This window comes from Schistocerca nitens, chromosome 11, assembly GCF_023898315.1.
Source record: "Schistocerca nitens isolate TAMUIC-IGC-003100 chromosome 11, iqSchNite1.1, whole genome shotgun sequence".
In the NCBI taxonomy this organism is placed as follows: Eukaryota; Metazoa; Arthropoda; class Insecta; order Orthoptera; family Acrididae; genus Schistocerca; species Schistocerca nitens.
Genome location: NC_064624.1, coordinates 180,750,135 through 180,763,158, shown reverse-complemented (window position 1 = coordinate 180,763,158; position 13,024 = coordinate 180,750,135). Strand labels below are relative to the sequence as shown.

Below are 13,024 nucleotides of genomic sequence, written 5' to 3'. Positions count from 1 at the left end.
TCCATGGCTCGCCCGACCTTTGCCACCACACACATTACTTTAGCTGGGGACGGTCTTCGTGGATCGTTGGCTGGTCGTCCTACTGGATGACGCGAACTGGCTCGCCGATCGCTTATGGGTTGGCTGTGTGTGTGTGTGTATCGATTTGTCTTCGTGATTGCACAGCCACTGCTGAGTGTCGTTCAAGTCTTTGTGCAAGTGTTTGTCAAACTGTGTGTAGTTGGTGTCATTTACACTCACAACTTGTTTTCTTTGTTGTCAGCGTACTGGCAGAGAGTCGGCCGGTTGGAGCGGATCAGCGAGCGAGTCTCCACGTGGCGCAGCCGGCCGGTGCAAGTGTTTGTCAAACTGTGTGCAGTTGGTGTCATTTCCACTCTCAACTTGTTTTATTTGTTGTCAGCGTACTGGCAGAGAGTCGGCCGGATGGAGCGGATCAGCGAGCAAGTCTCCGCGTGGCGCAGTAGGCCGGTGCAAGTGTTTGTCAAACTGTGTGTAGTTGGTGTCATTTCCACTCACAACTTGTTTTATTTGTTGTCGGCGTACTGGCAGTCAGTCGGTCGGTTGGAGCGGATCAGCGAGCAAGTCTCCGCGTGACACAGTCGGCCGGTGCAAGTGTTTGTCAAACTGTGTGTAGTTGGTGTCATTTCCACTCACAACTTGTTTTATTTATTGTCGTCCTACTGGGAGTGAGTCGGCCGGTTGGAGTGGATCAGCGAGCAAGTCTCCGCGTGGCGCAGTCGGCCGGTGCAAGTGTTTGTCAAACTGTGTGTAGTTGGTGTCATTTCCACTCACAACTTGTTTTATTTGTCGTCGTCGTACTGGCAGTGAATCGGTTGGTTGGCGTGGATCAGCGAGCAAGTCTCCGCGTGGCGCAGTCGGCCGGTGCAAGTGTTTGTCAAACTGTGTGTAGTTGGTGTCATTTCCACTCACAACTTGTTTTATTTGTCGTCGTCGTACTGGCAGTGAATCGGTTGGTTGGCATGGATCAGCGAGCAAGTCTCCGCGTGGCGCAGTCGGCCGGTGCAAGTGTTTGTCAAACTGTGTGTAGTTGGTGTCATTTCCACTCACAACTTGTTTTATTTGTTGTCGGCGTACTTGCAGTCAGTCGGTCGGTTGGGGCGGATCAGCGAGCAAGTCTCCGCGTGGCACAGTCGGCCGGTGCAAGTGTTTGTCAAACTGTGTGTAGTTGGTGTCATTTCCACTCACAACTTGTTTTATTTATTGTCGTCCTACTGGGAGTGAGTCGGCCGGTTGGAGCGGATCAGCGAGCAAGTCTCCGCGTGGCGCAGTAGGCCGGTGCAAGTGTTTGTCAAACTGTGTGTAGTTGGTGTCATTTCCACTCACAACTTGTTTTATTTGTCGTCGTCCTACTGGGAGTGAGTCGGCCGGTTGGCGTGGATCAGCGAGCAAGTCTCCGCGTGGCGCAGTAGGCCGGTGCAAGTGTTTGTCAAACTGTGTGTAGTTGGTGTCATTTCCACTCACAACTTGTTTTATTTGTCGTCGTCGTACTGGCAGTGAATCGGTTGGTTGGCGTGGATCAGCGAGCAAGTCTCCGCGTGGCGCAGTCGGCCGGTGCAAGTGTTTGTCAAACTGTGTGTAGTTGGTGTCATTTCCACTCACAACTTGTTTTATTTGTCGTCGTCGTACTGGGAGTGAGTCGGCCGGTTGGAGCGGATCAGCGAGCAAGTCTCCGCGTGGCGCAGTCGGCCGGTGCAAGTGTTTGTCAAACTGTGTGTAGTTGGTGTCATTTCCACTCACAACTTGTTTTATTTGTCGTCGTCGTACTGGCAGTGAATCGGTTGGTTGGCGTGGATCAGCGAGCAAGTCTCCGCGTGGCGCAGTCGGCCGGTGCAAGTGTTTGTCAAACTGTGTGTAGTTGGTGTCATTTCCACTCACAACTTGTTTTATTTGTCGTCGTCATACTGGCAGTGAATCGGTTGGTTGGCGTGGATCAGCGAGCAAGTCTCCGCGTGGCGCAGTCGGCCGGTGCAAGTGTTTGTCAAACTGTGTGTAGTTGGTGTCATTTCCACTCACAACTTGTTTTATTTGTTGTCGGCGTACTTGCAGTCAGTCGGTCGGTTGGAGCGGATCAGCGAGCAAGTCTCCGCGTGGCACAGTCGGCCGGTGCAAGTGTTTGTCAAACTGTGTGTAGTTGGTGTCATTTCCACTCACAACTTGTTTTATTTATTGTCGTCCTACTGGGAGTGAGTCGGCCGGTTGGAGCGGATCAGCGAGCAAGTCTCCGCGTGGCGCAGTAGGCCGGTGCAAGTGTTTGTCAAACTGTGTGTAGTTGGTGTCATTTCCACTCACAACTTGTTTTATTTGTCGTCGTCCTACTGGGAGTGAGTCGGCCGGTTGGAGCGGATCAGCGAGCAAGTCTCCGCGTGGCGCAGTCGGCCGGTGCAAGTGTTTGTCAAACTGTGTGTAGTTGGTGTCATTTCCACTCACAACTTGTTTTATTTGTCGTCGTCGTACTGGGAGTGAGTCGGCCGGTTGGAGCAGATCAGCGAGCAAGTCTCCGCGTGGCGCAGTCGGCCGGTGCAAGTGTTTGTCAAACTGTGTGTAGTTGGTGTCATTTCCACTCACAACTTGTTTTATTTGTCGTCGTCCTACTGGGAGTGAGTCGGCCGGTTGGAGCGGATCAGCGAGCAAGTCTCCGCGTGGCGCAGTCGGCCGGTGCAAGTGTTTGTCAAACTGTGTGTAGTTGGTGTCATTTCCACTCACAACTTGTTTTATTTGTCGTCGTCGTACTGGCAGTGAATCGGTTGGTTGGCGTGGATCAGCGAGCAAGTCTCCGCGTGGCGCAGTCGGCCGGTGCAAGTGTTTGTCAAACTGTGTGTAGTTGGTGTCATTTCCACTCACAACTTGTTTTATTTGTCGTCGTCGTACTGGCAGTGAATCGGTTGGTTGGCGTGGATCAGCGAGCAAGTCTCCGCGTGGCGCAGTAGGCCGGTGCAAGTGTTTGTCAAACTGTGTGTAGTTGGTGTCATTTCCACTCACAACTTGTTTTATTTGTCGTCGTCCTACTGGGAGTGAGTCGGCCGGTTGGAGCGGATCAGCGAGCAAGTCTCCGCGTGGCGCAGTCGGCCGGTGCAAGTGTTTGTCAAACTGTGTGTAGTTGGTGTCATTTCCACTCACAACTTGTTTTATTTGTTGTCGGCGTACTTGCAGTCAGTCGGTCGGTTGGAGCGAATCAGCGAGCAAGTCTCCGCGTGGCACAGTCGGCCGGGTCAAGTGTTTGTCAAACTGTGTGTAGTTGGTGTCATTTCCACTCACAACTTGTTTTATTTGTTGTCGGCGTACTTGCAGTCAGTCGGTCGGTTGGAGCGGATCAGCGAGCAAGTCTCCGCGTGGCGCAGTCGGCCGGGCACGCTGGCAGTCTCTATGCAATGTCGGAGTGTGTGGGCGCTGTTCCGAGGGTTGTGAGCTTCGTGGTTCACCGATCCACGAAACCAAAGTTGAGTGGTGACTTAATTACCGAAACCACGTCTGTTCACGTTGTCCCCTTGGTTGGTGGTTCGCTGTTGGCGATATTCCTGGGAGCAACAGCGAGTGTTCTATGTACTGACTTGGCAGAAAATCCTAAGAAATTTTGGTCTTATGTCAAAGCGGTAGGTGGATCAAAACAAAATGTCCAGACACTCTGTGACCAAAATGGTACTGAAACAGAGGATGACAGACTAAAGGCCGAAATACTAAATTGTTTCCAAAGCTGTTTCACAGAGGAAGACTGCACTGTAGTTCCTTCTCTAGATTGTTGCACAGATGACATAATGGTACATATCGAAATAGATGACAGAGGGATAGAGAAACAATTAAATTCGCTCAAAAGAGGAAAGGCCGCTGGACCTGATGGGATACGTCCCATTTTACACAGAGTACGCAAAGGAACTTGCCCCCCCCCCCTTCTTGCAGCGGTGTACCGTAGGTCTCTAGAAGAGCGTAGCGTTCCAAAGGATTGGAAAAGGACACAGGTCATCCCCGTTTTCAAGAAGGGACGTCGAACAGATGTGCAGAACTATAGACCTATATCTATAACGTCGATCAGTTGTAGAATTTTGGAACACGTATTATGTTCGAGTATAATGACTTTTCTGGAGACTAGAAATCTACTCTGTAGGAATCAGCACGGGTTTAGAAAAAGACGATGGTGTGAAACCCAGCTCGCGCTATTCGTCCACGAGACTCAGAGGGCCATAGACACGGGTTCACAGGTAGATGCCGTGTTTCTTGACTTCCGCAAGATGTTTGATACAGTTCCCCACAGTCCTTTTATGAACAAAGTAAGAGCATATGAACTATCAGATCTATTGTGTGATTGGATTGAAGAGTTCCTAGATAACAGAACGCAGCATGTCATTCTCAATGGAGAGAAGTAAGAGTGATTTTAGGTGTGCAGCAGAGGAGTGTCGTAGGATCGTTGCTATTCACAATATACATAAATGACCTTGTGGATGACATCGGAAGTTCACTGAGGCTTTTTGCAGATGATGCTGTGGTATATCGACAGGTTGTAACAATGGAAAATTGTACTGAAATGCAGGAGAATCTGCAGCGAATTGACGCATGGTGCAGGGAATGGCAATTGAATCTCAATGTAGACAAGTGTAATGTGTTGCGAATACATAGAAAGATAGATCCCTTATCATTTAGCTACAAAATAGCAGGTCAGCAACTGGAAGCAGTTAATTCCATAAATTATCTGGGAGTACGCATTAGGAGTGATTTAAAATGGAATGATCATATAAAGCAGATCATATAAAGCAGATGCCAAACTGAGATTCATTGGAAGAATCCTAAGAAAATGCAATCCGAAAACAAAGGAAGTAGGTTACAGTACGCTCGTTCGCCCACTGCTTGATTACTGCTCAGCAGTGTGGGATCCGTACCAGTTAGGGTTGATAGAAGAGATAGAGAAGATCTAACGGAGAGCAGCACGCTTCGTTACAGGATCATTTAGTAATCGCGAAAGCGTTACGGAGATGATAGATAAACTCCAGTGGAAGACTCTGCAGGAGAAACGCTCAGTAGCTCGGTACGGGCTTTTCTTGAAGTTTCGAGAACATACCTTCACCGAGGAGTCCAGCAGTATATTGCTCCCTCCTACGTATGTCTCGCGAAGAGACCCTGAGGATAAAATCAGAGAGATTAGAGTCCACCCAGAGGCATACCGACAATCTTTGTTTCCACGAACAATACGAGACTGGAATAGAATGGAGAACCGATAGAGGTACTCAAGGTAACCTCCGCCACACACCGTCAGGTGGCTTGCGGAGTATGGATGTAGATATAGATGTTCCTTATGAAAGTTCTCACATACACAGTCCATCCTCCTTCAGGTTGCTCTTTGTCTTCCTCTGTCACCTTCTTTTACCTTTCTCTTGCCAACATACAGTACCCTCCATAAATTTGGAAACACCATATTGCGTATTAAAACGAAGCAAGATGTGAGTTATTGGTTAGAATACGGTATAATATGCTTAAATAACAATTGCATGGGGGCTTAATTAAAATGCAATAATTTTAGTAGCTGTGTAGTTTAGATCTGCCACGAACTTTCAAATTTTATATCGTAACGACATATCTACTACAGAGACATAGTTTGTCGCCTTACCTTGCTTCTTGAGCTGTCCCTCTTGTGGTCGCTGCTTCGCACAGTTTTCATCCCTCTCAGTGTCTGGTTCCACGGTCCTCTTCTCTCTCCCTCCGTCCTCCCCTCCTTCCTCCGGTAATGGCAAGATTCCGGCAGACTGTTCTTTGGAGCCTTTGGACCCCGTTGTGGACGCCTCTCTAAGGCACTGCGTATCTAGAACCGCCTGCTCCTCCTGCAGAGGGTACGCCCTCGAAGGGCCTGCCCTCGGAGGGTCGCCCTCCCACTCCTCGCCCTCTACTGGGCTGGGTGGTGGTGTGGGCGGGAGCTGCGAACTGTCGTGCCTCTCTAAGCTGGCCTTTCCTCCACCAAAACCCTGGTCCCTGACACTCACTTCGCGACCTTTCTCCGCCTCCAAGTTCACGTAGTTTAGTGTGATGCACCTCTCGTGACTCGAAACACAGTCAACTGCCTTCCCGTCTACAGGGAAGCCACTATAACCAACCTGTTCTACTTCAGTGAGGTAAGAGACAGCTGCTCCAGTATCGCTCTTGACTACTCCTGAGAGAAGTACTTCCTTAACTGACAAGGGAGTAGCACCAGTAGCCAAATCTCCACTAGTCAAGCCACCATTCTCCACGAGACAGTATCTCTGCTCAGATCCAACCACACTATCCTGCCTCAGAGATCTGTCTTCGACAACACTTGCTTCACTCCAAAATTCTCTTTCCGGTAGTACATCAGGTTTGGGGTCTCCACTTACTGCTGGAACCCGACAATTCGGATCAACCTGTGTCACTGGCTCCTCGGGGCACCCACTGCTTTCATCAAATTCGTCGTCACTGCTCCCAGAACTGCTGTCTTGTTGCCACTGATCATCAGCCTCACTATCCTCTTCTCCTTCGTCGTCCTCTGGATCTTCTGCTGGCGCGAGATCAACAAAAGCACTATCGCTGCTGGAGGGGTACCCAGAAGCACTACCCGTGTCGAGGCTTTCTCCAGAGTCGCTGGCCCTGCTCAAGTCAGAAATGGACACTACGCTGTCTCCCGCAGACAAGACATCCACTGGCTCAGGTTCTGCTGGCCTGTCAGTGAGGGCAGAACTGACAAAGCTACTGAACGGCCTGCCACTGGAGGCAAATGCAGCCTCCTCGGTTGGCGACAAGAAGACGTCGTCGCTGGTGGGAGTGCTGTCTCGCCTCCAGATACCTCCCGAAGGGCCAGGGTCCTGGGGATGACTCGAAGTGTGCTGATTTGGAAATACAAAGATCCTCGCCGGAGACGTTGGAAGCTTTGTCCCCGTCTGCTGATTGTCTTCGAGCCAGGATGGACCTCGAGCCTCTTCGGACACTAATCTCTCTTGTGGGTTGGACGCCTGGAGCTCCGGTTCTTCCTCCCTCTTCTTCGCCTCTCCTTGGCTGGAACTGTCGAGCCAAGTTACTCTCACCAGCCTAGCAACTCCCCCTTCAGTCTTCTGGAGCACCAGACGCTGTGGCCGACCGGCAGCAGTTTCCGGGCTCGGCTTCTCGCTATGCTGTGCAGGAGCCGGTACAGTCCGTGGTGGAGGCGAGGGCTTTTCTCTCTTTCCTTGCTGCTTCACTGGTTCTTCCTCCCTGAGTTCAAACTCTTCGACCAGGGATTTCCTGTCTGATCCTTCATCAGCAAATGACACCCTCTTCACCAGCTTCTTCTTGCCATTCTTCAAGGCTGAAACCAGAGCGCCAGTAGCAGGTGTGGATGATTCTGGACTGTTTTCTGGCGACGAGATAGACCCTCTATGGGCTTGCTGCTGCTGCACCTGACCTCCTTTGGATGTATCTTCTTGTCCAGCAGGTGGGAACACTGGCTCCTTTTCACTTCCAATACTAGCTGTACTGCTGTTTCTAGATTTCAGTTCTTCTCCTCTCTCAGCTGTAGCACTGACAGGAGATGTAGTTTCAGCAGAGTCCCCAATGCGAGATTGACGTTCTTCGGGACTGTTGCAGCTCCCAATTGCATCAACCTTTTCACGGCTAGCCTCCTTCTCTACACACGAAGTTTCTTGGAAGCTCCGTTCAGTGACGACTACTCTTATCGGTTCACCTACGAGTTTTTCACTCTGAGTCCCACTTTCAATAAGCTGGGAATCACGACCATTAACTGATCCAGAATTTTTGTACGATTCAGTATCAGTACCTATACAACCTGCCAAATTTCTGTTCTCTCCAAATGTGCCAGAATTTTTGTCAGTTGGGTCTTGTGTCGATAACCCACTTTGGGAACTGGCTTGTGATTCCTGATCACCACTAAAACTCACTCTGGCAGCACCAACCTCTTCACGAGCACCACCGTCTGAATTTGCACCTTTGTTTTGCTCGGACGAAGCACCAACACCGACACTTTCCCCCTCCTCCTCCTCCGACTCCAAAGAGCTGGCGAGGAATCTTTTGATCCTCTCGACGTTGACGAACGCAGTCTTCCTGCGGAGGTAGTAGCCGAACGGCGGGACTGTAGACACACCGCCGTCTGTAACTTGTGCCTGAGGATGACCGCCGTCTGCCAGCGAAACGCCTCGAGCGTCTGCACCGACCCCGCCTTTACGTGCTGTTGGGTTTTTCTCTGGTTCGTCACAGTTCCCCGACTCGGGGGTCGAAACGTCGTCGGCGCTGGCTGCCTTCTCGGTAGGTTCGTCGTGGCGTGTGACGTCAGTCGACGGTCCGGGATGCTCTGTCGCAGCTGGAGGCGACGTCGACGTGTGCGTCAGTGGCGCTGCCCCTCCGCTATCCCTGCCGGCGCCGTCCATGCGTCGCTCCAGGTTCTCGGTGCGTTATCCGCGCCTGGAAACAACGAAAGCAACGTTACTTCAACATTATTTCACACACACTACGCCTCTATACTGCTACATACACTACTGGCTATTAAAATTACTACACTACGAAGATGACGTGCTAGATACGCGAAATTTAACCGACAGGAAGAAGATGCTGTGATATGCAAATGATTAGCTATTCAGAGCATTCACACGAGGTTGGCGCCGGTGGCGACGCCTACAACGTGCTGACAAGAGGAAAGTTTCCAACCGATTTCTCATACACAAACAGCAGTTCACCGGCGTTGCCTGGTGAAACGTTGTTGTGATGCTTCGTGTAAGGAGGAGAAATGCGTACCATCACGTTTACGACTTTGATAAAGGTCGCATTGTAACCTAACGCGATTACGGTTTATCGTATCGCATCATTGCTGCTCGCGTTGGTCAACATCCAATGACTGTTAGCAGAATATGGAATCGGTGGGTTCAGGAGGGTAATACGGAACGCCGTGCCGGATCCCAACGGCCTCGTATCGCTAGCAGTCGAGATGACAGGCATCTTATCCGCACGGCTGTAACGGATCGTGCAGCCACATCTCGATCCCTGAGTCAACAGATGGGGATGTTTGCAAGACAACAACCATCTGCACGAACAGTTCGACGACGTTTGCAGCAGCACGGACTATCAGCTCGGAGACCACGGCTGCGGTTGCCCTTGACGTTGCATCACAGACAGGAGCGCCTGCGGTGATGTACTCGACGACGAACCTGGGTGCACGAATGGCAGAACGTCATTTTTTTTTGGATGAATCCAGGTTCTGTTTACAGCATCACGATGGTCCCATCCGTGTTTGGCGACATCGTGGTGAACGCACATTGGAAGTGTGTATTCGTCATCGCCATAATGCCGTATCACCCGGCGTGATGGTATGGGGGTGCCATCGGTTACACGTCTCGGTCACCTCTTGTTCGCATTGACGGCACTTTGAGCAGTGGACGTTACATTTCAGATGTGTTACTACCCGTGGCTCTACCCTTCATTCGATCTCTGCGAAACCGTATATTTCAGCAGGATACTGAACGACCGCATGTTGCAGGTCCTGTACGGGCCTTTCTGGATACAGAAAATGTCCGACTGCTGCCCTGGCCAGCACATTCTCCAGATCTCTCACCAACTGAAAACGTCTGGTCAATGCTGGCCGAGCAACTGGCACGTCACAACACGCCAGTCACTACTCTTGATGAACTGTGGTATCGTGTTGAAGCTGCATGGGCAGCTGTACCTGTACACGACATCCAAGCTCTGTTTGACTCAATGCCCAGGCGTATCGAGGCCGTTATTACGGCCAGAGGAGGTTGTTCTGGGTACTGATTTCTCAGGATCTATGCACCCAAACTGCGTGAAAACGTAATCACATGTCATTTCTAGTATTTGTCCAATGAATACCCTTTTATCATCTGTATTTCTTCTTGGTGTAGCAATTTTAATGGCCAGTAGTGCATATCGAACAAGTCATCTAGTTTCATCTATCACACACACTAGACCCAACAAACATGTAGTCTGTCGGTAAACTGAAGAGCGAGCGGGCGAGTCCCCACTCTGCCTACCCACCCACGTCACGAGGCTGGTAACGCCACGTAAATCTCTGTATGAAAATCACTGACTGTGCTGTGTGCAGTCTGTGGCTGGTTGGCATTGTTGGAATATTCGCTATTGTATTGTTGGGCAGCTGGGTGTGAACAGCGCGTAGCGTTGCGCAGTTGGAGGTGAGCCGCCAGCAGTGGTGGATGTGGGGAGAGAGATGGCAGAGTTTTGAGAGCGAATGATCTAGACGTGTGTCCATCAGAGACAGTAAATTTGTAAGACTGGAGGTCATGAACTGATAATATATATTATGACTTTTGAACACTATTAAGGTAAATACATTCTTTGTTCTCTACCAAAATCTTTCATTTGCTAACTATGCCTGTAAGTACTTAGTGCCTTCAGTAGTTAGAATCTTTTATTTAGCTGGCAGTATTGGCGCTCGCTGTATTGCAGTAGTTCGAGTAACGAAGATTTTTGTGAGGTAAGTGATTCATGAAAGGTATAGATTATTGTTAGTCAGGGCCAATCTTTTGTAGGGATCATAGAAAGCCAGATTGCGTTGCGCTAAACCAAAAATATTGTGTGACAGTTTAGTGTTGATCAGAATAAGTAAAGACTGAAATGTCTGAGTACGTTCAGTTCTGCTCAGCTGTTTGAAAATCAAATAACGTAAGGGGTTTATCAGCACAGTAATTCATTTATAATTTTCCAAAGGGGACTTTTAAAAATATTTGACGACAGCCGGCCGGTATGGCCGAACGGTTCTAGGCGCTACAGTCTGGAACCGCGCGACCGCTACGGTCGCAGGTTCGAATCCTGCCTCGGGCATGGGTGTGTGTTATGCCCTTAGGTTAGTTAGGTTTAAGTAGTTCTAAGTTCTAGGGGACTGATGACCATAGATGTTAAGTCCCATCGTGCTCAGAGCCATTTGAACCGACGGCATTTCACAAAGTTCCCTATTAAGCATCAAATTTCTTTGACAAAGATATTGGACAAAGGAGTTTGATACTGTAATACCGGCCTTACCCCTTGCTTTTGCCGCGCCGGATAGCCGCGCGGTCTGTGGTGCCTTGCCATGGTTCGCGCGGCTACCGCCGTCGAAGGTTCGAGTCCACTCTCGGGCATAGGTGTGTGTGTGTGTGTGTGTGTGTGTGTGTGTGTGTGTGTGTGTGTGTGTGTGTGTGTGTGTGTGTTGTCCTTAGTTTAAGTTAGATTATGTAGTGTGTAAGCCTAGGGACCGATGACCTCATCAGTTTGGTCCCATAGGACCTTACCACAAATTTTCCCTTGCTTTTTTAAATTACACTCGAGCTGTCCGGCCGTGGAAAATTCTCACGTGTGCGGAGTGGGGTACCGCAAGGTTCGGTCTTGGGTCCTCTGCTGTTCTTAATATATATTAATGGACGGGCGTTTTATAGGACGTGGAGGACGCATAAATTGGTCAGCCCGTTCTCCTGATCTTACACCTCTGGACTTCTTTCTGTGGGGTACGTTAAAGGAGAATGTGTACCGTGATGTGCCTACAACCGCAGAGGATATGAAACAACGTATTGTGGCAGCCTGCGGCGACATTACACCAGATGTACTGCGGCGTGTACGACATTCATTACGCCAGAGATTGCAATTGTGTGCAGCAAATGTTGGCCACACACTCTATTCCACTCCGTAATTGAAAACGGAAACCACGTGTGTACGTGTACCTCACCCCTCATGGTAATGTGCATGTGCGTCAGTGAAAAAGACCAATAAAAAGGCGTTAGCATGTGGACGTAATGTGCTGTTCCAGTCTCTTCTGTACCTATGGTCCACCACCGTTCCCTTTGCATCCCTACGTAATTCGGTGCTCTCCGATACACACGATCGAACAGCGGAGGAGTGGTACACAAGCGTCATCTTTAGGTTACAATATCTCCGGACGTAATTAAGATTTTACAATGCAACAAACGGCACTGATTACGTATTTGTTTATATGTTCAGATGTGCTAACAAAAGTAACGTGGTTCCATTTAAAAAAACGTAGGTTTGTGTTAAAAAACATCCTTCCGTGCATTTTTTTATGGTTTGTATTAACCAATTACACTAGCCCCTCTCCTCACGTTCGGTCGGTGGAATCGATTCGTCAGTATTTGATGTGGTTTACGAAATATATCCAGCGGTAACGTTAGGTGACTCACCCTGTATACCTAGCTTTAGTTTCCAGTCACCCCTCGTACGCAGGAGTTCGATTCTTGAAAGAACAGAGCGTGGGGCTGTGTTTGAGGCAGAGCTGGTTGCACGTGGCTATCCGGCCGGCTGTGCTACGTCATCAGAGGCAGGAGGAAGGTGCCCTATTTCCCAGCGGCGGGTCGGGCCTGAGACGTCAACACGGCGGTGCCCCATTGCCAGCCAATCTTCGGCAGTTCACTGGGGTCGCGCGCACAAGCCGGGCCGCTCTGCGTGTCTGCAGCTGCGAGAGCTCGACTGCGCCGTCCAGATTAGGGTGACCACCTCGCCCGTATTTCCCGGGATCTCCCGTATTTGAACACATTTCTTCAGAATCTCCAGGCTCCCGTATTTTCAGGCCCATCAAGCGTTTTTCTGCAGTTTCTGACTTTATTACTTACGTACGAATATGTTTCAAGCATTTAAATTATGCGTGCAAGGTCAGAATACAACATTGGACAGCAGAGACAACACCTTTTACTCGAGTGCCCCTATTTTACTCCATTACCCGCCCGTCTACAGCTGTCGCCTGATATATCTTCCATTTCAGCAGATGAGATGCGCTCAGCCGATCGCGTTCTGGAGTTTATTAGTGCCAGTGAGATGACGTCAGTCATTTGAATCTCTTTTTGGTGGCAAACAACCCCCCTTCCATAGTGGTTTTTTAAGCTTTCCTTCTGTTTTTAGTTTCCCTACGTTTTTGAGTTTCGCTCCCATTGCTGCTGGTTTCCAGTTTCTTTTTTTACGTTTTCCTAAGTCATAGACCGGGGCGCTAATGACCATAGCAGTTTTGCGCCCTAAAACAATAACAAAAAAACCTGATTATACACGGAGATTCACGAAGATATGCAAGTAT

General features: G+C 49.7%; 1 protein-coding gene across 1 annotated transcript in view; it reads right to left on the bottom strand.

Moving 5' to 3' along the window:
* LOC126212758 (serine/arginine repetitive matrix protein 2-like) overlaps positions 1 to 13,024 on the bottom strand; it is a 629,880-nt gene that overhangs the window by 320,597 nt on the left and 296,259 nt on the right. The window contains exon 2 of the mRNA XM_049940165.1: positions 5,615 to 8,406. Within this exon, the coding sequence (XP_049796122.1) occupies positions 5,615 to 8,372 (2,758 nt within the window). The 5' untranslated portion in view covers positions 8,373 to 8,406. The remainder of the gene's footprint in view (positions 1 to 5,614; positions 8,407 to 13,024) is intronic.